At 35.7% G+C, this 27,896-nt stretch overlaps 1 protein-coding gene across 1 annotated transcript; it reads left to right on the forward strand.

Annotated features, from left to right (window-relative positions):
• The first annotated feature begins 6 nt into the window (after positions 1 to 6).
• On the forward strand, positions 7 to 27,896 carry TMEM67 (transmembrane protein 67). The gene is made up of 28 exons (XM_032181145.1): positions 7 to 175; positions 2,178 to 2,266; positions 3,766 to 3,859; positions 5,319 to 5,418; positions 6,430 to 6,499; positions 6,591 to 6,665; positions 7,622 to 7,684; positions 8,844 to 8,998; positions 9,119 to 9,227; positions 11,665 to 11,751; positions 13,145 to 13,210; positions 13,975 to 14,131; positions 14,510 to 14,633; positions 15,888 to 15,993; positions 16,326 to 16,382; positions 16,477 to 16,575; positions 17,080 to 17,178; positions 17,535 to 17,621; positions 18,013 to 18,112; positions 18,213 to 18,352; positions 20,743 to 20,883; positions 21,369 to 21,449; positions 22,534 to 22,650; positions 23,874 to 23,990; positions 24,080 to 24,184; positions 24,540 to 24,642; positions 26,882 to 27,024; positions 27,441 to 27,896. Exons 1-28 carry the CDS (start codon positions 7 to 9, stop codon positions 27,519 to 27,521), a joined length of 2,934 nt encoding a protein of 977 aa, XP_032037036.1. The 3' UTR covers positions 27,522 to 27,896.

Raw genomic sequence — 27,896 nt, forward strand, 5'->3', positions numbered from 1 at the left:
GTCCCCATGGCGCTGCTGCCGCTGCTGCTGGTGGTGATGGTGGCGGAGCCGCCGCCCGGCCTCGGCTTCTCGCTGCCCCTGCAGCGTCCCGCCGAGTGCGGCCGATCCCGGTACTTCGACGTCTCCCGCCTGGCCTGCGGGCCCTGCGGGCTGAACCAGGCGCCGAGCGCCGGCGGTGAGCGAGGCGGGGGGCGGCGGCGGCGGCCCCGGCAGCGGGACGGGGGGAGGCCGGGCAGGGACACGGCCCCCGGCCCCCAGCACCTCCAGGGATGGGGCATCCACAGCGTCTCTGGGCAGCCTGTGCCAGGGCCTCACCACCCTCTGAGCGAAGAATTTCTTCCCTATATCTAATCTAACTCCCCTCGTTCAGTTTAAAGCCATTTCCCGTTGTCCTATCCCTACACCCCCTGACGCAAAGTCCCTCCCCAGCTGTCCTGTAGTCCCCTTCAGGCACTGGCAGGCCTGACCCTAATACCTGACAGCCTCCTTCTTCAGGAGTGGGGGTGGTCAGATGCAGATGGCTCTCTCTGTAACTGCTGCCCCCCACCAGCACAGTATCTTACAAAAGTAACTCCATACTTGCTGAAAAAATACACTCTAATAGTTTTCAAACCCTTCATAATGAATGTGTTTAAATCCATAATGATCTTTTAGCCTTGACTCTTCCTTTAGCTCCAAGGCTTCAAGGAAAGGTAAATTCCTGGGGGAGGTCAAGGATCCAAGCTTTTCCGCAGCACCTGGCTGGAGCTGTGCAGGTAGATGCCACTCAGCCTGAGCCTTGAATCTTGCCTGAAATCTGCTTGGGACTGCACAAGTCATAGAATCATTAGGGTTGGAAAAGCCCTCCAAGATCACCTGGTCCAACCATCCCCTACCACCAATGTCACCCACTGAACCCTGTCCCCAAGCACCACATCCAACCTCTCCTTGAGCACCCCCAGGGACGGTGACTCCACCACCTCCCTGGGCAACCTGTCCCAGTGCCTGACTGCTCTTTCTGAGCAGAAATATCTCCTCATTTCCAACCTGAACCTCCCTTGCGGCAACTTGAGGCCATTCCCTCTAGTCCTATCACTAGTTACCTGTGAGAAGAGGCTGACCCCAGCTCCCCACACCTTCCTTTCAGGTAGTTAGAGAGAGCAATAAGCTCCCCTGAGCTTCCTCCAGATCAAACAACCCCACTTCCCTCAGTCTCCCTGGCCACGTGCTTCATGACAAGCTCATGGCTGTGGGTTCTTCCCTCAAGCAACAGCTTCTTACACCTCTTCCTTGATCTGATCCTACTGGGCTTTTCTTTCGGTATTGTTAAGAAACAGTTTGGTGTCCCCTGACTCAATCCCTGACCATTTTCAGAAATGCCATTTCTGTAAAACTGGTCTGGTGAGGAAGCTTTAAGGTGCTTTAAGGTTAGAGAACTTTTCACATAGTTTTACGTGATTTTTAAGTGCACAGTTCTATGAGCTGAAGTAATAATAAACATAGTTCATTAGTACTTAGAATCAATTTTATTTTGTAGTATGGTTTTAAACATACATTCCATGATAGTGAGAATGAAAAATTTTAGGAAAAAAATATTGTTGACCACTAACAGGTGCTGTAAAAGTAGTGTTGAGTTTAATTTCATAGTAAATAATAGGCATGTTCTGTTATTCATTGAAAACCAACAGAAAGCTTGATCCTCATGCAAAATTTTAAAGGCATTGAGTTTAAAATATCTTTAAAACTACATTTATATTTTGAAAAACTTTTACATACAAACATGTTTTTAAGACTGACTTCTTATTCAAAGGATAAAAAATGAATACAGACATTTAATGTTGGTGGCGTAAAGGGAATGGCCTGAGAATAGCATTGTGGCAAGATTTATACAGATATTTCTATCTGTTATTAGATAGAGCTAAAGAAAAAGTACAAAAACACAAGCTCTGTGGGTTCACCCTTGATGCCCCGGTGTATCAGCCAACCCAGTGACATTTTGTGAAAACCTTCCTACAAACGGTAACATGAACATTTTTTAAAAAGCTAGCTGATTTTCATGCCCATCTTACTCAGGTCTTTTAGTTGTGTATCTAAAAAAATATATTGATCTCTTGAGAACAATAACGGTTGTTCGTAGTATTCTGTGAAAAACAAAACATTTTTACATAGATTAAAACTGTTTTTGTTCTTGTTTTCAGGTAGTTCATGTGAATGTCAGCCAGGATTCAGGATGGTTTCTAATAATGGTGGGTCCTCTGTTGTTTGTGAGAAATGCCCAGAAAATATGGTAAGTATTTCACTTTTAATACTTTGCCATAATAATGCTTTTTTTTTTTTCAAATTCAAATTTCCGTCTGAATGCAAGCTGTTCTTCCTTAATTTTAAATTATTTTCCAAAATAGTCCTTACTTGGGATTTTTTAAATATTAGACCACGTTTATCTGTAGTATTTTTTTTTCTCTTCAGAGTTGTTTATTGCTATTATTTTGCAGGCATTTTTTCGTAATAAATTTGACCCCACAGACAAAGTTTATATTTTAAATGTTCAATATTTTGTTTGTTCAAATAAATGTTCCAATATTTATGTTTATATTTTAAATGTTCAGTTTTCTTCTACTGCTTTTCTATTCTGCCTCATGTTATGTTACCATTGCCCATTCTTTTACAGAATGCTAAAGTAGAAATGCAGCTCATAAGTATCTTATTTGATAAGTTTTATGATTTCTATTATTGGAGTACTTAATCTGTATCATCCTACTCCCTCATACCTCATCTTTTTATTTTTAAATTAACTGCTGCTTTTATGTTTCTTTAATTATGTCTATGTACCTTCATAGTTCGGTCAATTCTTTCTACCTGTCTTGGCAAATTAAGCTGTAATTTTGAGCCACATTTGCAGCATTGAACCAGAGACACCAGACTTAACCAACCAGCTTTCTCCCTCTGCAGTAAATAAAAAAATAACATTTCTCCAGCAAAAACAACTTGTGAAAAAGCCTTCTGGAATATTTATTTCTCTCCAATAATTGTAGAAAAACTCTCAAGAGGCCAGTTTATTTGGATCAGTTACGTATATAGTGGCTAACTGGGTAATGCAAGTAATTTCCCGCTTCTTTTCATCTTCTTGTTACACTAGACAAAGCTTTTGACAAATATCCATTGGTATTTTGGTCATTCCACTGTTTCTTTTTCTTGTAATGGTGGCATTTGTCTTCGATCCCATGGAAGTGGAGAAGGGAATAACATCCCTATCACCTGAGGATGAACATATATCTTCATTTTCATCATTGGTTTTGGTCTGTGGTACAACTACTTCATGATATAACAGAAGTGTGCATGTGACTGGTTTGGATACATGCAAAATTGCACACAGTTATGCAAACTGCTTGATGTCAGACTTCCATTGTTTCTGTATACCTATATGTAAATATGGCTATTTATGCATTGCTATAATTATTGTTTTTGTTGTTGTTGATTTTAAGCATAAAGCCTCTATCTTATTTAAACCTAGCACTTCCAGTAAACTCTTATCTTCACTGCAGGTGTTAATTAATGTTTCAGAAAAACTGAAGAACCCTTTTTTTAGTCTATCTCTGCATAGGAATCATTTTTGCCAGATTGTTTAGCTTTTTTTTTTTTTTTTCTTTAACAGCTTCATGAATTCTATCAATGTTGTTATACATGAACACATTTTCTAATAAATAACATCTGGATCAGGAATTCTTCACAGATGTTTGGTGATTTTGATATTTTTGAAAAATATAATAGCTTTACATTTTATTTTAGAGTGGAGTTACTCAAGATGGATGGAGTTGTATTAAATGCCCTAAGGGCCTAACTTCTGAAGGAAAATGTAAATGCCTCATTAATGAAGTACTAGGTAAGGAACATATGCAAGTTGTGAGATACTGGTGCTTATTTTAGATATTAGAGATTATTAAGCCAGGCACTTCTGTTAAATGAGAAAGGAAATTTAACATCTGTTTACATTTGTAACATAACATTTCAACATTGCTGTTGATTTCAAACCTCATTCCTCAAAGAGAGCAGGTAAATCTGTGCCACTGTTGGTTGCAATGATAAATACTATGCAAACATTCTAGAAATGAATGCTGTGAATACTGCTACATCGTTTCCTTTAAGCTGGTTGGCATTGGTGAGGAAGGGTTGAAATGGGCATAAAAACAGTATCAATATAGACTAAGAAGAACACATTTGAAAGTTTTGAAGGTTATAAAGTGTAAGTACTTCTCAGTACAGGGATTATACATACATAAGTAGGTGGAACAGGATAGCCTGAGCAAGCCAAGCAAGCTACTGTGCATTAAGGTCTGTGGATTTCATGCTTCCCTAAAACATGACTGTATCTCTGAATCCCTGAGACACACTTCCTTGTATCTGCAACGCTTACTTGATGCCCTGGGAAAGCTGCAGACTCATTTCAGTAAACACAGGAAATGATTTTTGCTGTTAATTTTAGTGGTGGTATTAAGTATGTTTTTGCTTATCTTGCACAGTAAAAAAACTAATAGCAAAGAATAATTTTCATCAAGGGTGTAAAATTACCTCCTTGGAGCTCTGATTTTCCTCATTTGCAAAGACACAGGACAGAAAAGACTTTCCATGTGCCTGTAATTCTTTGATTAATTATTTGCTAATGTCCAGTTTAGGTATTTATTTAACTGAGTGTGCTGGAGAGTCACTCTTTTCCAGGTGACTACTTATAAAATTTTCTAGGAATCTGTAAAAAAATTAATACCACCTCCTCTCCTACAAGCTTTATAAGAGTTGAAAAAATATAAATTCTGAAACATTTTGGTAAAATGTTGAGAGTAAAGCTCCTTCTGTCATTTAATCTCCAAAGCATCAGTGCTGAAATTTTTTAATGCTTTTTTTTTTTTCATGGTTAGACTTAAAATCTCTTGCCAAATGATTTCATTGCTGGAAGATGCAGTTTTGAAACTTCAAATCTGTGACATTTGCATTTCAGATGAAAATTAATAATTATTATTTTTCCCAGTAATTTGTAAACTTGATGTTTTGAGTTCTATATTTGCAATGAAACCTTGTTTTGAAATTTGGTTCTGAATAAATAGCAAAGGAACAGCAATACTGGACATGAAATATTGCGTGTGCACAGCTATAAACAACACATGAATATAGATATGTGCATTATAGGGATGTTTTTTGCAAGTTGTGCTCTCGATTTTTGGTAAATTAAATCTTTGCATTTATTTCAGAGATCTGCATAGACAGTTTCCCTTTTAACACTTTTTTAGCCATAGTGACATATTGTGCATCATACTATTATACTACACTTGCTTTTCTTTTCCACTTAGTGGAAAGAAGCGTTGATGGTGTTTTGCTAAACGAAGCTTTGTGCATACGTTGTAATGGAAGTGAGCCATCATTCTCTGCTTCAGATGTGTTAGGAAATAGGTAAGTATTTTTATTATCTCGAGATAATAGAGTATTTTCTTTATCTCGAGATAAAGATAAAAATTAAAGATATATTCTTAAAGATTAAAGATATATTCTTTATCTCGAGATAAAGAGTATTTTTATTATCTCGACACCCCCTCGTAAGGGGGTGTCGAGAGGCAGGAGACCTTTTCTCCATTAACACTAGTGACAGGACCCACGGGAACGGGGTTAAGCTGAGGCAGGGGAAATTTAGGCTTGACGTCAGGAGGGGGTTCTTCACAGAGAGGGTGGTTGCACACTGGAACAGGCTCCCCAGGGAAGTGGTCACTGCACCGAGCCTGTCTGAATTTAAGAAGAGATTGGACTGTGAACTTAGGCACATGGTCTGAACTTTTGGGTAGACCTGTGCGGTGTCAAGAGTTGGACTTGATGATCCTTAAGGGTCCCTTCCAACTCAGGATATTCTATGATTCTATGATTCTATGATTTTTGTTCCTTGTGTGCTGACAACTTTGAAAGTACCATATTCTGTTTAAATGGAATATTCTTGAGGTAAAGCCTATATCTCTGGGATATAAGTATTTCTGGATAATAGAAGCATTCTCTATTGCTTCATCTGTATACGTCTTGAAAGCTTAGTGACAGTTTTAAAAGCAGTGAGTTGGAAGTCCTCAAGCCCATATCAAATTCAATACGTATTGTGTTCATTGAAGTCCTTATATGATCAGCATTGTTCTTTTGTTTTTTAGTTGTTTGTTTTCCTTCAGCGTGACTACAAGCAGGATTTGGACTGGAAGCAGAAACATAATTCTTATTTTGATAATCACCTATTTCATTTCTTTACAACTTCACTGACAAGAAAAATTCGTAATGCATTTTGGATTTTAGTTTGAACTCTTGAAGAAGCTTACAGTATTATCAGGCCTTACCTCCATGAATTACAAACTATATAATCAATTTTCACTAAATACTTAATCTCATACTTAACTACGCTTTAAGTATTTTCTTCATGTTTGTGCTTCATAGGTGTGTAAGATGTGAACAAACTTTCATCAATGTAAGCAAGTCTTGTGACTGTAGCAGCCCAAACATTCTAGTAAGTAGAACGCTTATTTTAATGAAGTTCAGAAAAAAAATAAAAGTTATGTTGAAAAATAATAATAAAAAAATAATTCTTTCTTTTTCAGACTGGGGGATTATGTTTCAGTGCCACTGAAAGCTTACCTCCAAAGGCCATAGCAACTGTTCGGTTTGGACAAATAGTATGTATGCTTATTCTGAATCATTTTCAAGCTATCTCATTACTTATTTTCAGTAAGTCTTTTAATTCTGTTGCTGAAAACCGAAGGTGGTGGTTTGCTATCATGGTGATCGCAAGGTAATCAACATGGAGAGTGTAGACGTGGAGACCAGGCAGGCATTGCTCTAATGGAATAGGCTTAAGAAAATTTGTGCCCTCTTGGAAACTGAAAAACAGAGGTAAATCACATGAATTTGGGATCAAAACAAGTATCAAGTATATTGTATTTACTGTATGCATTTAAAACACATCCTTGTATCACAAAAAATGCTGAAGAGTTCATGAGAGCCTCTAGGCTTTTTTTTTTTTTTTAATATAAAATTAACATTCGTATAATGTATTTTAAAGGAGTTTTAAAAGATTGAGGGGACATTTTTAGTTATATCACCTGTCCAGAAAAAAAAGCAATTTTCAGTTTTCCTGACAACACATACTAGTGCTTTTTGAAAGTGCAATATTCTAAATAATATCTTATTGAAAACACGTCTTTTCAGTTGCTTACAGTAGGTATGAAACCCGTGTTTTCAACAAGTATGAGGAATTATAAAAGGCAAGTTGTGAAATAATGAATTTGGCAATTTTGTTTCTGAGTTAAATTTACCACCCAGTCGGCTTTTTCCTCTTGAAATCATTAGTACTTCCCTTGTGCAGTAAAGAAAACTCCTTTGTCACAGATTCTATTTAAAAAATGTCGGTATTTCCATTCTTATTCTGTGTATTCTGTCTAACTTGATGAAGTGAAACAAATTATTTCATAATGGTTGGGTTTTGAAAGGAGATGGTTTGGTTTAGACATTTACAAAGGACTGAAGTCTCTTAGAAAAAATAAGTAGCAGCTCTTAGTTGACAATTTTTCAGATTGTTTTGTGATGGGTTATTGTTCTGAACAAAGACAGTGAAACCATTCCTTATTTACAGGGTGTAACATTGACATCAGCCTGGTTTCTGAAAAACCTGCAAGCTTCAGCCTCTGCCTGTTGGGTGAGTTTCATTAATGTTTCCATTTTTTTCTTGTTCAGAAGTAGTACTCTGTATAAAAGCCCCTTTAACAAGTGACTTTAATTTGTGGAAGTTAGTTGTGCTTATTATTAAAGAACCTTATTTTGAGATGACAGAAGATAAGAAAGTAATATATATACATAACGCTTAGAAAGAGTAGTGAGCAGTTTTGTCAATGGTAATGCAAGTCTCTGTGGCTGGAATCTGCACAAAGATACTTACCTTGAGTAAACCTTGTGTTTAAAAAATTGTACTGGGTCTGGCTGGAAAAATATCCTACAATGGTCATAGTCACATGAACTGTTGAGTATATTGCATAAGGGACACTCAGAATTACTTTCTGACATATCCTGTACTGATTGGCATCTGGTCTTTATCTCTTAATTGGCTTTCAGTTGACAATTCTGTTTTGTGATAGAGAAGAATTATCACAGTACCATCCTTTTAAGGTTTGCTTTTTTTTATGTATGCAAACGTTATTTAACATCATATTGCTGTGGGTACCTCTAACTGTCATGGAAGTGTAGGTGCAGCAACAGAATCACGCACAATTTTGAAGCGGATGCTCATCTGACCCACACAAAGGCAATAGGTGATAATAATAGTTAATACTAGTGCCACAGTCTATCTGCTTACAGATTTGTTTCACATGGCAGCAGTTTGTTTGCCAAAACTGAACAATGGTATAAATACAGCATAGTTTAGTAACAGCAGGCTAGAGTAACTACTAAAACTGAAAAGAGAATATTTATGATACATACGACTCCATACATACTGTTGCCAGTCTTAAGTCTTTGTTGGAGTCATCTTTGTCCTACAGCCTAAGAGGTTTTAAACATTTTGATTCTGTGTTTTTCAAATACACATTTTGACATTTTTGTAACATCATATCATCTAGCTGATGCAGTGAAAATAAACTCTGAAAAAGTTTCTATTCTCGTGCTGCCATCTGCAGACCTTTAAAAATGTAGAACCTGAATAAATGGAAGAAAATATTAGATGTTGACAAAACAAAATCTGTTTAAAGTAAAAACGAGGGTTCAGGAATGACTTATTAAAGATAACATTAGTTTTATGACTGCCTCACCAAAAGGAGAGGTTCATAAATACTTTTCTGTGTTCCTGTGTTTCTCCACTACAGTTGCACTCTAATTTAACCGCGTGCCAAGCTCTTGGAAATATGTGTGTGATGAATATGAACTCACTGAGTTCTTCAAGTACGGATGCCTGCGGTTTATTTCAGTACATTTATGCCAATACAGCAAGGCTAGGCATCGTTCATTCGATAGCATACTGGTAAGTTTCCTTTTCCATTATGGTACAATCTGTAATAGTGTTTATGGAATTTATTATTCTAAGTGTTCTTTGATTTAAAATGTTATGTTTCTTTAGAGACAGCATTGTCATTTTTTTCAGGAGACACAATCTTCCATGGCTGTATTACGGTGATCAACCAGGTTTAGCATCCCAAGTGCTTGAGACAAATCATTTCCCCACAGTCTTCAGTTTTAAAGGAAAAAATAAGGTAAGTGTTTGGCAGTAGACACAGGGAAGCAGATATCAGGAAAAGGACATAATTGGATAAAAATGTTTAGTCTTGTTTCTGATGCAGGTCCACCGAAAATCATTTTTAGGCAGCTCATGTAAAAAAACTCAGAGATCTAATGGAAGAGGAAGGTGTATTTATATAAAACAAAATCTCTTAAGTAGGGTGATTTTACCGATTCACACTCACTTGCACACACGTTTCCTTCGTTCACACTTTTATACCCACATTCTTATAAGTCAAGGATGTTTGTGCCTGTGTGATCTGACCAGGACCAATTGTGTGTGACACAGGAACAAGGGATGCCAGCTATTAAGTCCTAGTTATGTCCACAGGATTCTTCTGGATTGTCAGTGATGAACGAGTATTCAGACAGATCATTTATGCTCCTTAGAAGTTAATAGTTGTTTTGGCATTGTCCTTTGCTTCGGGGTATTGTTTACTTCAGTTTCCATAAATCTGAGGCAAAGAGGTTTTGTGTGTCTTTCCTTTGTTCAAAATATATACAACCTTACAGCTTTCCTCAGTTTTCCTGGTGAGCTAATTGGAAAAAGAAGGATAAAAGGGATGTGCTGTAACTTTTCTGCCATTTTCCTGGTGCCAGGATGCAGGATTATTGCTGACAAATCGTCTGATCTGTGGTTTTATCACAACTCATTCCTCAGTTTCACTGCAGGGAACAGTATGCTTCATTCTTTCTGCACACTATTTAGCACTTTCCTTATCTTGTTTCTGGTGCTTATACACACATTTCTATTCATATTTCAGTTATACCAACTTTAATATTACTGTTACAAATCTCAACAAGCTGAGTTATATCAGAGGTGGATTCAGTCTATAGCTCCCGCCCAAAATTTTCATTTTCAGTTTATTTTACATATTCATTTAAAGTTAGTAGAACTGGAAGAGTTCGTTCAGATTAAGTTAATCACACAAAGTAGGTAGTGCTAATGCTAACCTGTTTGTCAGTTATATTGCAAAACATATCTTTTCTTCCTATTGGCTCAAAAATAAAATAAGCATTTTTTTTCAGACAAACTATAAAAGGTTGTGTTTTAAATTAAACTAAGTTGCGGTGTTGTAGTGCAGCTTCTGCTTTAACAATTAAAAAAATCATTATTCTCCCTAATGCTGAAGGTCCAAGGCTGGTATGTATTAGAAATCTACGTATATTTCTGATTAATTTAGGGCATGTCTATCTGTGTAGACATATACTTAATTTTAATAGATTATTCCAGTCCTAATAATTCTAATAACAAAGGCCTGTAAAATAAAATGCTTTTTATATACCTACAGGAAATGAAAATTTGAGGTTGGTGTGATGGACTAAATCCATCCCTCACAGATAGAAAAAGATCTGTTACTGCTAGGACCGAGCTGCCTCATCACTGCCAAACAAAATGTCTCGGTATTTGTTAGTTTGGGTAGGTTTGCCCTTGAGTACCAACACTGAGATAAATGTAGAAGGTCACAGGCCTCTCCTAGCAGAAATCAAGAACTAGGATTCTTGTTGTTTTTCACTAAGTTTAAAGCAGTGTTTTTTACACTCACTTGGCTACAAAAGCAGGATCCCTTGTGAACCAAAAATGACACACCTGGAACGCTGAATTTTTTTATCTCTTTCAACACCTTACTTTATGTGTCTAGTTTTTAAGCATCTCTTAAACATGCAAACACTTTAAGGTATAGCTCATACTGATAAATCTCATACCAAAAACAGGCATCCCTTTTGTCAAAATTGTCATTGTTATGATGTCGTTCCAACTTTCTTATTCCATTTTGCAGTAACATTTCCATATTAAAAAAAAAAAAAAAAGGGCAAACCAGGGTGATCTTTATTTCCTTTTCTGTTTCCTCTTAATCAGTAGCAGAACCAATTTTCTGGGTGTTAGGGTGACTTTTAATAATTAGTGTGTATGCCACTGTTCATTTGTGTCGAGCAATATGTTCAAATACAATTTTTTCTGTAAAATTAAAAAAAGCTCAGTGTAATCAACACCAAATGCTAAAGCAGTTGAATCAATATAGGCCAGGTGGTAGTACAGCAGTACTACAGTGCTGTGGCTTTTAGGTTGTAGATAATTTGTGTTGACTTTGAATTTGAGTAGAGCAAATGTCTGATTGTCTGCAATTGTGCATATGCACTCGAGTGAAACTAAGTCATCCTCTTAGAATCTGTCATTTTGGGGACAAAAAAAAATCCAAGTAAAAAGTGAGACTGTAGAAGAAAGGAAAACTAGGTTAAAAAATAAAATACCAAAAGCAAGATTAAAAATATAAAATCAAAGAGGGGAAAATAAAGCATTATGCTGAAAGTTTTAGGGATGTAAAGCATCAAACAATGAAAATGCATTCCTTAAAACGTGTATACACACTCTGGTTTTGTTGTTTCTTTGTCTTTTTTCTTCATCACCAGGATATAAAACTGCGATTTATTGCAGCTTCATATGATGCAGCAGGAAACTTTCTTCAGTGGCAAAGTTTGGAAGGAGGCATCCTACAGGTAGGTTTGATTTTAATTGCCTTTTTCTGGATAGTGTAATACTCTGAATGCCTTTAACCAGAGCCTTAAAAGAAAAGCCAAGTGTTTCGTTACTACAGTAATGACAGTTCATAAGATAATCATAGAGTTAGATTAGGGAACATAGCCCTAGATTCATGCTCACAATGATATCTCTAAATTGAAGAGTTTAAACTCAGCAACGTTGTCCTCTTCCATTAGACCAGTATCAGTTTGGAATATCAGAAAGTTCTGAGAAGCAGCAGTCGTTTAGAACCAACTGTCTCTTTCTTCCATTCAGCATCATACTGTTATCTCTGTGCATATTTATTACTAGCTTCCTTTTTCTTAATGAGAAATGTGTATTCATTAACTGTAAGTCCACACACATTTATAGAATGTCCCTGTGTATGTCCCTGTGTATTTCCCTGTTGGATGCTGCTACTGTTTTCACACATTATGGGATTGCAAAGCAAATCAGTGCTTATGTTATTGCCAAGAGACGAGGGAAAACAGATCTAGCACCCCATACTCTTTTGGCTGACTTTTGTTTGTTTGTTTGAAATACAGAGTATACACATTGGCCACTGTCTACCTGGCTTTTTTACAACATGAAGTTGTAAAAAGTCTCTGGGAGACTTCACAAAGAAATAGGGAGCATTGGTTAGAAGATTCAGAGTACCCTTGGTCATTCTACCCTCAGATTTCAGTAGCACAAACACAGATTCTACTTCAGCAGTACCACGCTGTATAGGGTGTGAAAAATGCAAGGAAGAAGCAAGTAAAAAGTGCAATAGTAATTAGCCTAACAGCAGAAACCAGTTGCTGTGAAATGTTACAGAGCAGAATTTGTTTAGCAGACCAGGGATGATCTAGGCACTCTCAGCAATTCCCTAGGCAGGCAACAGTATGAACACTGGCAAAAACAATTGGGAATTGTCCATCCACTTTTCTAGGCTGTTCATGTCACCCTTGGAGTATGTCACTTCAAATGCTCCAGTATCTACGGAAGAACAGTTGACATTCAGGGTTTAGATAGCGACTGCTGTTTCTTTTGTTATTGTCTCAGGATGAATTCTTTTGCTTCACCCTCTCAAATTCTGAGGACAGTAGTGTCTGAGAAAACAGGTTACTAAGCTAGTGATGAAATTGGAAAATACTATGCAAGCATGAATAAGTTAAAACAGCATTTTAAGAACACCTATATCGCTACTATAAATAATGCTGTTTACTCTTTAAAATTAATCCCTCTCTTCTTAAAAAATAGTATAGAATAAAGCTCAGTGTATCTTTTATGAGAACTGTGAATACATAAACTGCTTGGGGTACCCGTGAATATTTCATGTGAGAAAACTATAGCTTTGAATTACCCTAATCATTATTATGTTTTGTTCAGCTCTGTCCTGATACCCAGACTAAACTGAATGCAGCTTATGTGTTTGGAACAACTTATGAACAAAGTGTAAGTAAGAGATAAAATGCTTTTCTGAGTATTTGGATTAAGTTGTTTTATGTGTCACCAGTAACCCAGTGCATACTGAAGGACCTCTGGAGTTTAGCTGTAAGCTGAAGCATGGAGACTGCCTCTCTGGGAAACTTGTGCCAGTGCTCAGTCACCAGCACAGTAAAGAAGTGCTTCCTGGTGTTCAGACAGAGCCTCCTCTTGTTGCCTCACCAGGCACCACTGCAAAGAATCCTTTTTGCACCCTCCCTTCGGTATTTGTAGACACTGATAAGATCGCCCCTCAGCCTTTTCTCAGTTCTAGCTCTTTCAGCTTTTCCTCATAGGTGAGGTGTAACTGTCCCTTCATCATCTTTGTGGACCTGCGCTGGACTATATCAAGTAGCTCCATATCTCTCTTGCACTGATGAGCTCAGGACCAGACACAATGCTCCATGAATTTAGTGTTCGTGCCATTTCAAATTTTATGTCTGTGAAAGCTGCTAGGATATTTTTTCGGAATGTGTTGAAAAATAAGAGAAGAAATGTTAGCAGAGCTTCATTCTCCTCATTAGTTGTTCTGGTCAATTGCAGTCATTTTTCAGAGGTTTGTATAAAATCGTTAGTACTTCACAATCGCTTGGAAATAGCTGGAATGCCTTGTCTTTTGCAAAGGGCATAAGACAAATTTCACAGTAAGTTTATAGGGGAAGAACCCACAAGTTGATAAAATTACTAAATGGCAGAAAGTGGTCTTATTCTTTTTTTCTTTTTTTTTCACATAGTGTAAGATTTCTGTTTCCAAGATATTGCTGGATTTTCCTAATCCAATCTTCTATGACCTATTCCTTGAATATAATGGTGACAATGGACAACAATATCTTTGGGCTGTGCCAGTTTTAAATTTGGACCTTCAATACAGGGAAATGTATGTGAATCAAGGTACGAATATCACAGTAACATTTATTTGAATTTAAATAATCTGAATAACTTCAATTACAAAGAATTTGTATTAATTACAGACACTTAGTTGTTTTTTGGGATAACTCAGTTCACCATAACTTGTTTCTGCTCTAAGAATTTATCATTTTGTGAGCGGGTTCTGATAGTGGTATGTGCAAGTTTTGGTTGAATACACTGGCCCAATCAATACTATGCACGAAAAGGTTATCTAATTTTATTATACATTTCTTTAAGTTGAAAATAAATAATTTTACATCCTGAATACATGAATACATATTGCTTTTAGTAGATTTCATTCCTTCTATGTATTGAATTAATTTTTAAAATATTACGTGGCTCTGTCATGTTTTTTCAAAGGCAGCAATATGAACAACTGGCTTTTGACTCGTCGATTTTTTTTGGTGGATGCACTAAGTGGAAAAGAGAATGACATGGGAAAACTACCAAGAGTAATTCGAGTTGCTAGCAAAATTTCAATAAAGTAAGTAAATACATATAAAATATATTGTACATAGAAAACAAAGCCAATCTTGTGCAATCTGAATTTTATGGTCTCCTAAATGAAAGTTTGTTGTTTTTTGTTTTTTTTTTATGTTGTTTCTAGTATGTCCCATGCTGCTTTTTCCATTGTTTAATTGGAAATAGCAAGAGTTTCCATAGGTTGTTCTGATGAGTGAGAATACCTAACACTGACTCGTGAGGGTTAAGATTACCGTGGTTACTTCTCAGTTAAGATGGATCAGACCATGCAGGCATAATGCAAGTTAGAAAGCGTTCAGTAAACTCTTATTAGCAGTTGTCATCTGGCAAGACCTTCTTAAGGTCTCTAATCTAGTCTAAAAAGAGACCTTTTTAGGTCTCTTGCTAATTGTTTTTCGATGTGTATATTGCAGACTATACAAGGATGCTTTCAATATTCATATTCTTTTTTGAAGTATTTTAATAAACTGTTGCCTTTAAATGCTGTCACACAATCCAGAAGGGTTTTGTAGTCATTCAGCTGAAAGTGTGAGACTGCTTTTTAGGGTCATTACTGCTTGTTAATCTGAAGTGGAATATGTTTTAGAACATATTTTTTCCTTCTCTATATAACATCTTTCTCTAAGATCACTGTCTAAAGAAAATTGAGATTTCTCTTGTCCATCAGCACTTCTTCACAATTTATTGTGAAGCTGTAGTTTAAGAAGATTGCTGACTAGCAATGTGTACTCATCCATACAGGTAAACATCTTGAAGGTTAATTTAAAGTATTAACTCCTGTTTGCCATGAGTTACAGATTAGACTATTTCAAAAAATAAGGATTAGTTTATCTACCTTAGGAGAGCTGTATCATTCTCCGTGTTGTCATCTGTCATACCCCCTGAAAAAACAATGACAGAAATTCAAAATAAATATAGAAAAGGTCATTCTGCAATGTTTTTGGAAAAAGTCACCTTTTGGAATTGACTTCAGTTGCAACTGTTGTAATGTTGTAATAGTAGGTGAAGATTGATTCAGGCATTTTCTTACAAAGGAACAATTCTCCCGAGCTTCTAGTTTTATCTGTTTGTGTACGTCCCTTTTGAGTTGCTTTTAAAATGTGAATTGCCATGTCTCTGAGTTTGAAACACACATTTTATTGATCAGATTGTTCTCTTTGTTTAATATTTTCCTTTTAGTACAAGTTTCAGTCAATACCTTTCAAGCGGCTCATCCATTTTCTGTTTTTAAATAATATTGTTTGTATTTCTGCAGCGTTCGTTTGGTATCCCATACTCAGAGAGGAAATATCTACCCACCTCTAATTACTATTGCTTACACAGACGTGCTTGTCCAAAACCCTGACACCGAGAGTGTGATGGTGAGATCTTTGTGCTATCTTAATTGAACTTGTTTTTAATCATATTTTTAGTTTTGTTGGAATTCCACTTGAGTGAACACTTTGGAGGCTGTAAAAAAACTAAGCAGTTTATAGTTCAGCTGGTAAAATCAGCACTAAATGTAGGAAAACACATGCTAGTACTGCACGTACCAAGTGAGGAGGTATACAGTAAAAAATGTATGTTGCATCTGGATAGTAGCCCTGAATGGGAATCCTCACCAACTAAAACATGTGAAAACCACTACTGATTATAGTGGTTGTAGCATTTAAGACTTTCTGTAGATATTTACCTTTTGTATTTTAATATTCAGGTTTCCTTCTCGGTCAATTATGAGATGAATCAATCGGAGGCTCAGATTCAGACTGACGTAAGTTGTATTGCTCCTTAATTGTTGATGTAATGATTTGCTTATATCTTGTCTTTGTAAAAAATACCTACAAATAGTTTTCCATTCTCTTCAGATCACATTGGGTGTGTTAGGTGGGCTCGCAGTGTTATGGTCCCTTCTCAAGACTGCGGGCTGGAAGAGGCGTACAGGAAGCTCTGTTATTGACTTGCAGGTATAAATAGCTGATAAACCAGAAAGAGTCATGTTTTCCTCTCTTTAAGTTAGAGACCTTTGCTGTCATTCCCTGTGATATAACTGTTCTGTTTCTTATGGAAATTGAAGTAATTTCTAGCCTGTCTGCATGGAACTGTGTCCTGGAGTTGGGATCACTTGAGGAAGTAGTTTTTTTCCATTTTCTTAGATTCTAATGTTGTCATTCAGGAAATAGCTTTGCTTTAAAAAAAAAAAAACAAAAAATAACAACTCACAAGGAAGGGTATTTATAAATAGAGCTGTAGTTTTCATATTCATTCTTATTCATTCTTCTCTGAACAAAGGCTAGAGTAAGAGTTTCATATACTGAATATACCATAAATATGTGGCCACAGTAGAGAAATGTTGTTAGGGGCTACTTTTCAATAGTAGAGTCTCCTGTAGTATTAGCTGCATAACATTTTATAGAAGTGTGTGTATATGTTACTGAACTAATTGGTGCAGTGTGCTTTTATAATTGCAGACAGTTTTGAAGTTCTTACTATTTTATGCTGGAGACCTTGCCAACGTTTTCTTTATCATCACAGTGGGCACAGGGATTTATTGGCTTGTGTTTTTCAAAGTAAGTGTTCTACCAGATTTTGCTGTTATGAATACCTATTAATACTGCATTCATTTTTACACAAAAATTCATTTCTTTTTCTTTTTTTTCTTTTTTTCTTCGCCTTTCTGGTCAGACTGTTGAGGCAAGTTATACACAATATTCTGTTCTATGTGCTTAAAGTTTTGTGATCACTTCTTTCTTTTCCTTAGGTTTCATTATGCTTGCAGTCATATTAATAGATAAAATATTTTGTAATTTGAAACAATTACAAATTAAATATTGATATTTTTCTAAAAAAGGTATTTTCTTCTAATCACTTACTGTGTTGTTACCTATGCTTTCCACAGTGTTTCAATGTAGCTTCTCAATTACAGGCTCAGCAGTTTGTCTCTGTCTTCTTACCACTTCCTTCTCAAGAAAAACCTTTTGTTACATACATAGCATGTGCTTTCAGTCTGAAGGTAAGTATTTTTTCCTCAGGCATTAAAGAAATGTTAGCATATGCTCCTGTATATTTTCAGTAGGCTTCTTAAGCATCTTGAACAGTACATTTCATTAGCACATAAATGGGAACAGTTAGACAATTAAGAATTAAGTCATTTTCTCCATAGGAATTTATATATATTTTGTTAATAATTCTAGACATTGTCACATGATTTACCATTATTCCAGGCCTTTAATTAAAATGCATATATATTTATCTATCAAATCTTAGTGATGAAGTTGCAATTTCAAGTGTAGTCAAGTGTATTGTTATATTTAATGAATAACATGTGCAATGACAATTACTTCATTTTTGCCTTTATGCTCTTGATATTCCTATTTTGAGTTCTTTTCCTGTTTTTTCCATAGGCTCTGCAATTTTTGCAATTACTGGTTTCACAACTTACTATAGATATTTTCTTTATTGACTGGGAAAGACCTAAGGGCAAAGTTCTTAAAGCAGTTGAAGGTAACTCCAGTTACGCTTGTTTGTATAAAAAACTCTGTTAAATTCTCATAGTGCTCTCAAGTGTTAAATTTCAGAGCTTTATTATGTGTATTCTTCTTAGGTAAAGGTGCAGTAAAAAGCGCTGCTGCACCTGTGAGCATATGGAGAACATACTTTATAGCCAATGAATGGAACGAAATTCAGACAGTGAGGAAGATAAATCCCGTCTTTCAAGTGCTTGCAGTTCTTTTTTTCCTGGAGGTATTACCACTACACTTACAATTGTTATTTTTATTATTTTTTATATTTCACATCTGAATTGTAACATAATGGTCTGTATTTCAATTATTGCAGTTTTTGTGGTAATAGTAGATGACCTTCCAAGTTCACTTGATAAGATGTAGCTTGGTGAAATAACTATTTTGACACCTTTTTTATGTGTATGCATGTATGTGTCATTGCACTAGTTCATTAAGGAAGATTAAAAAAAACACAACTTTAATTACCTTATAGACCTTTGTTGGTTTTATTTTTTTTAAGCTAATGAGTTACCCTAAATGGCCTAAGAGGCTGATAAATTTGTGTACACACTCACATCTTTATTTGCCTACTTGCTCCCTCCTGCCACAGTCTGCAGCTTTATTTCTGCTTCCATATTTATCTGGACAGGAGCTTCCTTCCTCCTAATTTGCTGTAGTGACCTTCTATGAAGCAGGAAATGAAATGTGCCAGTTCTGTTTCTGATGTCCTAACATAAGGCTGTTGTAAGCCTTAGTCACAACTCAAGGATATCTGAGAAATTGTGCTTTAGCTTTTCAAAATCATTTTCTTTTATTTCTTCTGGACTGTTTGGAAAGCAGTTTAATTTGGCAAGCACTCTTAAAGTGTATAGTTGTTCACGTGAGGTTCTCTGACATATTTTTTAATACCTTAATTCATTTTAATATTTCTGGTTTTGAATTTCCTATTTTCTTTTAAATTAATGACAGTTAAAATATTAATTTCTCTTTAAATACTGCAGCATTTTCGGTAGATACAGCACAGGACCAATGTCAGTGCCATGACACAAGGAAAGAATGGGAGAAAAGAGAGCAAGTATTCCCAAAACTTAACTAGCATCCTCACATTAATCTTCTAAGGCTCCTGTTATTACTAGCAGGGAGAGTCTCATTTTCACATCTTGCTTAGTAATTCCTGCTATGAATTTACCTCTGGAAAAGTCCCTTTCTTGTCACCAATAGTAGAGGAAGTCATGAAAGATTTTAGCCTAAATAGTAGGCTAAAAATACTCCAGTTACCGGTTTTGATAATGTGGCAGTTCAGTTCTCATTCACCATGGTGACAGGCTGGACAGGAGTAAAAAAGAAGCCTGGAAATTTATCAGTTGGAGGAAGCAGGAAAGTGCAGAAGGAGTCTCCCTTGCCTTAGGCCTTATTTCTGGCACCAAAGCAGCCTCTGGCTGGCACTGGTCATCATTGCAGTGTTGACTGTAAGGGTAGAGAAGATAGCACTGGCAGCAAAACTGAGGTTTTGAACATTGCAGTGTGTGTGGCTGGAATGGAGTTAAATTTCCTCACAGCGACCCATGTGGAGCTGGGTTTTGGATTTTTTTGCAACAGCGATAGCACAGGAATGTTTTAGCTGTTGCTGAAGAGCACAGTATCAAGGTCTCATCAAGGTCTCCTCAGTCTCTCACTGTGCCCCCCTGCAGCAAGTAGGGGAGAGAGGATGACCAGAATAGCTGACCCAAACTGATCAAAGGAACTATATAACATCATGCTCAGCAAAAATAAAAAAATAATAAAATAATAAAAATGATTAGGGTAGGTGTTTTGGGTATGTAGCCATTGCCTGGGGACTGGCTGAGCATTTGTCTGCCTGTGGGAGGTAGTTAGTGACTGGCTTTGCATCACTTTTTTTTTTACTTTTGTAAGTGTTTGTCTTTTTTCCTTTCTCCTTCCATTTTCTTTGCTCATTAAATCTTTCTTTTGACCCACAAGTTGTCTTGTTTTTGTTCACCCTATTATTTGCCTCATCCTGCTGTGGTGGGGTCAACCCACCACAAATATCTATTGCAGCTTTAGTTCTGAATGATTTTCACAAATTTTCACCTCTTAAGTGTTTCAATGCCTAATTTTTCTTTCATCGTTTTGATTTGGGAACTTTTTCTAGATTGTTTATTTAAAATAGATTCAGCTATAAGGACAGTAGAGGAAAATATATTTATGTTCAATAAAAACAATGAAAAAAATCCTCAGTTTCTTATATATGAAAACAAAAAAATTATTAACTCTGGACTATCTAGGACAAGAAGGTAGAAGTTTGGCTGAAGTAAGATCCCTTTGCAGTCTAACAGGAGAATCTTTTGGACCTTTTCAGCAAAAATCAGTGTTAACTTGTCATGAGATTTAGCTGTGTATGTTAGTATATTTATACATCAACATAGGTATGTACAGTTTGGTTTTAATTATATTTTTCAGTAATAATACTGGATCCCACAACTGGGCTGTATCAAAATGAACATGCTGCTTTTCCCAGCTCTGTTTCTCTCGATTTTTTATTCTTTTTATTTCCTGTTATGATGGAAACAACAGAGTTGTAACTAATGCTATTCATTGCCTCATGCTTTTGTATTGACCTTATCTCTTCAGGTGGTGGGATTTTCAAACCTGGCTTTAATGGATTCTTCCTCCAGCCTTACAAGAAGCAGTGATAGTTACATTGCACCTTGGAGCCGCATTTTAAGATTTGGTGTGTCTGCTGCACTGTGGTTAGCCATTGCCTTCCTACAGGTATGACATCTATAGGTAACAGTTTTCAGACTGCTTCTTGGAAACTAAAATGTATCACTAAGCCATCCATGCTACCTACAATAGTGTTGAGTAAATCCTTAACTCTTTTTTCTTGATGTAGACTTTGAGCTTCTTTAGTGTGGTACAAAATTAGAATCAAAAATGAATCTTCTGAGCTATGACAGATCTTGCTTTGTTAGTCACAATTTTGATCACCCGAAGGGGAGAATTTATGCAGCTGCTTTGTTTTTTTTAATCAACCATGGAGCATCTCCCACATTTGAAATAAAAATCAGGTTATTGCTACGATTTGATTTCACAGGGGAAGGATGTCAATCCCATTTCATAGACCCCCATGCAATGATGGCCACTACAGAAGTCTTTAATTTATGGGTATTGAACTTTGAAGTTAATTGCTTTGCAATTCATAAAATAAAGTCAAATCTGATGAACTAATAAAATAAAATCTGTCTGGTTTATTTCAGATTATATTTTTTGCTGTGTTTTATGAAAGATTTGTCGAAGACAAGCTAAATCAATTTGTTGATTTGTGTTGTGTGAGCAATGTAAGTATTTCCTTGTTTTATTTGTACAGTGACGTTTTGAACACAATAAAGCATAAGATAGTTTAAAGAATATTAAATAATATCTATTTGTGTAATTTATTCAGAGATCACTAGCTAACAGCCAAAGGTGGTGTTTCTTTCAGCTCACTTCATTGGTGCAATCTACAAGAAAATTTCATTTAAATTTTAGTTGAAAAAAGATCCTGGAATCTTAAATATCGATATGTACTTCTAGACGTGATTTTTAGGTTGTTATTTCAAATTATGTTAGTTATATGTGCTCATACAGAATGAAAAAGTAACAAATTGTGACAGAAATTTGGCATTGGACCATTTACTGCCATTCTTTCTACTGGTATGCTCTTTACTACTTATCTTCTAGGCACAACTGCATTGGCTTTGTTTAATATGTAAATGTTCAGTTTCTGCTCTTAATTTCTGGTTGTCCCTCAGATGCTGAACTTCATGGTTATCCCTCCTGAATAGCTACCACTTTTCTCACGCACTTTCATTTACAGCTGAACTACTTCCATTAGGTTAAATATGAGTCTTGGAGCTCTATACTGCAAGAAGAGTACAGTTAGAACAGGATGAATTAGTTGATTTGGCCAGAACTTATTAAAAATACAGGATTTAACCCCTTTTATCAGCCTTTTCAGCCTTGGTTATTCCTTTCCCATGGAAAGTCCATGTAGTGCATGGGTTGTATAAAGAGCTAATTTCGTATTTTACATGATATATAAGCAATAAATCACACTGAATGAAATTCTATTACATACAGTCTCCTAGGAGCTCAACTGAAATCATGCACATGTGTTATGTATCACAGAACTGAAATAAAAGGTAATACCTTTGTTTTAATGTTTTTTGGTTCTGTGGAATTAGATGCTGATCCTTGCTGTTGATAAACTAAACTTGGAGCTGTTGTTTGTCTCTGGTTAAACACAGATAAGTTTCTAAATACTTTTCTGTGGTATGTATTTTGCTACCTACTTATTTTGTGTTCTAGAAGGGCTGATATTACCAATCTCTGTGAAAAAATAGTATTTAATGACAGTATTCTTCTCTTCACCACCTCTTTTAGATTTCAGTGTTTATCCTGTCTCACAGCTGCTTTGGTTATTACATCCATGGTCGCTCTGTGCACGGACATGCAGATACCAATATGGAGGAAATGAATATGAACCTAAAGAGAGAAGCAGTAAGTAAAAGCAGCAAAATTTTACACTTGGTCTGTTCCTCTAATTTAATTCTAACTGTAATTAAAAAAAAGGTTTCCATTATGGATCAACTCTTCTTGCATTACATAATACCAAGTTGTACTTCAAAGATACCAGCTGTTGGCTGGCAAATAAGTGACCCAGTAGTGCTTTTGATTTAATAACTAGCTCTTCACCTTTCTTCACTACTTGCTGTCTTCTTCACAATTCTTAGATAAAAAAATCCTGTTTTTCTAACATTTTTTTTCATGTATTTGTACATGAGCTTTTTAATCTTGAAGCCTTTCATAAGCTCATGGCCACATGCAACAATACGTGTACAAAGAAGATTTCATAAAGAGACAAATCTGAAAAACTCCTAGTAAAGAATCATCTACTCTTCAAATAAATTGTTTTATTCTATCTATCCTCTTCTGGTGACATAACCTGACCTTTACAGAAATTCATTTGAATAAGTATTTTTTTCTGGTTTGTTGTATGTTGCATCTTTTTAGCAAGATCAAGCAAATGTCTAATATGATTCGTGCATGATGGGAGCACTTTGCACGAAATTTCGTGACATCTTGCACTTTTGTATGGACAAGTAGGAAGAAATTACTTTAGGCAAAGGATGTGATTATTACTGATAACTGAAAAAAGGCTGTGTGAAAATTAACATTGAAATGTCAAGGAATCTTTTAAATATAATTTTTGACTTAATTGTATTCCTGTGTTTTTTTGTTGTTGTTGTTTTTGTTTGTTTGTTTGTTTCTGAATTGTTTATTTTAATATAATTTTGGGAAAAGGTGTTTTTTTTCCCTTATGGAGATGTTGAATTTTCTGTTCTTGGTTTTCCTGAGATCTATTAAGAATGATCTGGTAAAGATATGGAAAAGTCAGAAATCCAAAGCACAAGAAAAAGCAGAAAAATACAGAACAAATGATAAACATGAAACAAAAGGCTTCAGAATGAACATTAAAAGATGTTTTAGAAGGTAATGAAAAGAACATGACTAAAAAGAGCAATGACTTTGTGACAGCAGGGGTCAGGATTTCATGTTCTAAGAAAATCTTGCTATAACAGAGCCAAGGTGCAATGGATTCAAATATTTAGAGATATCAAGTACTTTATATACATGAAAGAGAGGAAAAGAAAAGCCTTTGACTTTTTTTGGTCTATGTATGACATTAATTATGTCAATTAACAATTGTTTTAATTGTGTAGGAAAACCTGTGTAGTCAGAGAGGTTTGTTACCAAACACAGATGGCCAGACATTTCAGATTTCCATCTCAAGGAAAATGAGACTGCAGTACGATAGGATTCATGAAACCCTAACAAGAGTAAGTGAGACGTTTTTATTTTGTAAATGTTTTTTTAAAAAAGGTAATTTTTTTCCACTGAAATCATGGTCATATTTCTTTTTTTTCAGAGACGTGGTCCTGCTAGGTTTTTGGACTCATCTGCAAATACTTTTGAACAAAGCACAAGGGCATACAATGCCATGAACAAATTTCTCAGTTCTTTTATTGATCACGTATGTATTGATATTAATATATTCAGGAAAATTATATATATAATAATTAGAGACTTAAAATTGTAAATCAGAAAGACAGTAATTTCTCTTCAAGCATTTGTGCTTAAAAACTTCTTGTTAAAGGCTTTATGGCAACCGAAACAGTGGTTCATTCAAGTAAAAAATTGGAGTACTGTCCAGCAGTACAGCCTGCTCTTAAAAAAGACAAATCCTTTTTTGTTATGTGTTTGGTTTTGTCTTGAAATAAACTGGTGCTTTTTTCATTTGTACAGGTCTAAGTAGCTGTACTCCACTTTGTAACAAGTACATTCTCTTTGTAATCATAAAACAAGTTTTGTCTTTCCTTTTCTTATAGGTTCATAAAGAAATGGATTATATTGTTAAAGATAAGTTGCTGCTTGAACGGATTCTAGGCATGGAGTTCATGGAGCCAATAGAGAAGAGTATTTTTTACAACGGTAAAATTGTGACTTGGCATTTGTACTTCTATAATACGTAGGTTTCAATGTAGATTTACTTCACAGGATTTACAATATAAACTGGATTTTACAGCAAGAGGTGTCATTAAATGATAGTTTCTAAGGGAATTATTTAACAGGTGTTCTTATTTTCTTATTCTATTTCTATTATGCAACTTAATTGCAATTTTTTATTCTTTTAGACAACTGAAAATACTGAGTAGAGTTGTGTACGTGTTTAGGAAGTGCTACCTTGACTTGCTATCTAGATCCAATATACACTTTGTAAATGGAAAGAAGAGCCACAATATTTAAATAGCTCAGTGTTTTGTTTTGTATAGAAATAAATTGCTTTTAAAACAGCTAAACATCCAGAAAGACAATTTCTCTAAAGAGGATATTGATCACAGTGAGGACGCTTTAGTGGAATAGTTGATGTTAATGTACCACACATCTTTGCAGACTGTACGGAGTAATTGAGGTTCTTGAATATTTTATTTCAAAGCTTTTTAAGTGTTGCCAATATCTACACCAAAACGAGTATTTCAGCAGGCACAGGGATGACACAAGTTCTGATTCTGGTCCCTGGGGCTGTTTGGAATCAGACACTTGGGTTCTCCAATGCATCATCCTGAAGCCCAAGCCCATGCTAAACCTAGCCATAAGTATTTCCAACTGCATGTGGTAAGAATAGGTTTAATGAAAGCTCTTAACCATGTTTCAGCCTTCAAGGTTCTGAAATCCTGAGTTGTGGTCTCCTCTAACATACAGCCTAGGGATCAGCATCCACATTGCAATGCAATATGAGCTGTGAAGCAGTAGGAGTATGAGCCTGATGCCAGTCTGTTTCCTCAGTCCCTGAGCTGTTCAGAATCCATCAAAAGGCTTTCCAAGCTTCATCTTTGAAAGACTTAGTTCAGACCCTTATTCTACCCCTAATCATAAATATGGCCATCACCTTTGTGAAACCTAAATATTAACTAGTGATCTGTGACAATGCAGCCCCTCGTTTTGAGTCCCTTAGGTCCTTGGCTCTCCAGCCTCACTGTTCAGAATCTTTAAACTCTATCAGAACCATAATCCAATCCTTTGGTATTACCAGATGACCATCATGCATCCTAAATATGTCGTTGTCTTTTATAATAGCAATCCCCACTTTTGATTATTGAGCTGTGCAGAACTTACACTGCTCTCTCAGACACCAGGGCTGCAAAAGCTGACCCCCTTGTTTGAATCAAAAGCCTTGCTATATAGTCTGGAATGCAGTACATGCTTTCAGACGAAGTAGAAGCCATGGCTGTAGTGTGAGGTCTTTTCTCATCCCAGATGTCTGAGCTACACATAATTCAGCAAAGGATCGGGCTCTCCTTCCCTATTAAGGCAAAGCACAGTATTTGGTAATGTATATTACCAGATAACCAGTATCTAGGACAATCATATAATATTCAGCTTTAGTTTCCTGACTGCCACTGTTTCAAACATCACCATCACAAGATTTGCTCTGAATATATTGTGAGATGGCTTAGACAGCCATAGTTCCTAGAAGGTTAGATACAAGTCAGGATTTCATGGAAGTCAGGTGTATTCAGGTTGTAATGAAAATAAACTGTTGCCAATAAAAGTTGCATTAAACATAATAACATAAAAAAGCAGAAAGAAATAAAAGAACCTATTTTCAGTAGTTAAGTGTTTTATCTTTTGAGAGTGGTGCTTGGTAACAAAGCAAAGAAGTTGATAAGTGGTTTAAACTGTTTTGGCAATGGAAAAAGGTAATTTAAGCTTAAAAGACCCATTTTTTGGAAGACTGTTTAGCAGATGAGCAAAGATAACACTAATCTCTGAAGCTCCTCATGATTAAGGTTTTAAGCATGTGTGTCATTGTTTTGTTGAGTTGGGCACAGAGTTTAACACTTGTTAAAAATCTCAGTGATGAGGAAGTTTTGTCTGCCTCTTGTTCAAGGCCACTTTTTTTTTAACAATTTGATTGAGACTTCTGGAGTGCACAAAGTTGTGTGTGGCACATGAGCTTTTCCTATTGTTCTTGTCAGTATTAAAACCATTTCATAAGTGAAAGGTCTTCTAGTATTTTGCTTAAATGGAAAACCATAACTACCTTACAAAATACCCTTGCTGTAAGTTTACTTTTTCTTACCAGCTTTATCAGTGTGGACTGATGAACTTCGCAAACCTGTAATTCACAGAAATAATCCTTTTTTCAAAAATTCCTTTCTTTCTGTAGATGAAGGACACTCTTTCGATGATGTTCTCTACTACGGCAATGAGACAACACTGCTCATCTTTGATATCCTGTTTTTCTCCATTGTGGATCTGGCTTCCCAAAGTTTTGTTTTAGCAGCTATTCTAACGTACTTGCAACAGGAGGTAAAATTCAATTTAAGAATACAATTGTATCTTTAAAATGAGGTTGGCATGAAAGCTTATATAGTTAGATAACTAAACCCTGTAGGCAGTATGTGGTGACAGAAGATTATACTGAGAGCTTATAAAGTTATTCATTATTTTTTCTTTTTGGAAAACAGGCTTAATTTTATTCACATGCATGTCATGAGTAAAGAGGCTACAAGTAGCTTTCAGTAGAAAACACAAATATCTGTTAAAATTAATCACAATTTTATCATATTTTGAGGTGAAAAGATATCGGAAGATACTTTGAAATTGCTAAAGGCACCTAATTCACTATTTATTATTTAAATATAATATGTAGTTATTTTATGTTGGCTATTGAAACCTGCTGTTCTAAGCACTTCTTCATTAATACAGTTTCTCTGTGTTGTTAGATATTCAGGTTTATTCGTAATACAGTTGGGCAGAAGAATTTGACATCCAAAACCTTGGTGGATGAGCGATTTCTCATTTAGTTAAAAAGACTACAGACTTTGGTGAGGAGTTAATCATGGAAGTTGTATCCAGGACCAAAGCATCTCTTCTCACCTACAGATTAATTCTGGTGTACTTTTCAATCATAATGTAATGGTTTTGCAATTTATCTTTTTTTATATTGTCTGGTATTAGATTTTATTTTTGTATATTTACAAATGTTTTTACGTTGTGAACACTAAGCCATAGGCCTTTAAAAGGAAAGATAAATTAAAAAAAGACAGAAGTAAACTTAACGTTGTTTTTATTAGAAGAAGGTAAAGATTATTTAATGTCTTTTGATAAGATATGGACCACTAATTTTGAGTAAATAATTTGAGCATTCTCTTTGGCAAGATTGGCTGTCAACTCTTAAG

This window comes from Aythya fuligula, chromosome 2, assembly GCF_009819795.1.
Source record: "Aythya fuligula isolate bAytFul2 chromosome 2, bAytFul2.pri, whole genome shotgun sequence".
NCBI classification, from domain to species: domain Eukaryota; kingdom Metazoa; phylum Chordata; class Aves; order Anseriformes; family Anatidae; genus Aythya; species Aythya fuligula.

Coding starts and splice junctions, on each gene's coding strand:
- TMEM67 (XM_032181145.1), top strand. CDS start 7: ATGGCGCTGCTGCCGCTGCTGCTGGTGGTGATGGTGGCGGAGCCGCCG. Junction 176..2,177: donor CCAGGCGCCGAGCGCCGGCG/GTGAGCGAGGCG, acceptor TCTTGTTTTCAG/GTAGTTCATGTGAATGTCAG. Junction 2,267..3,765: donor AGAAATGCCCAGAAAATATG/GTAAGTATTTCA, acceptor ATTTTATTTTAG/AGTGGAGTTACTCAAGATGG.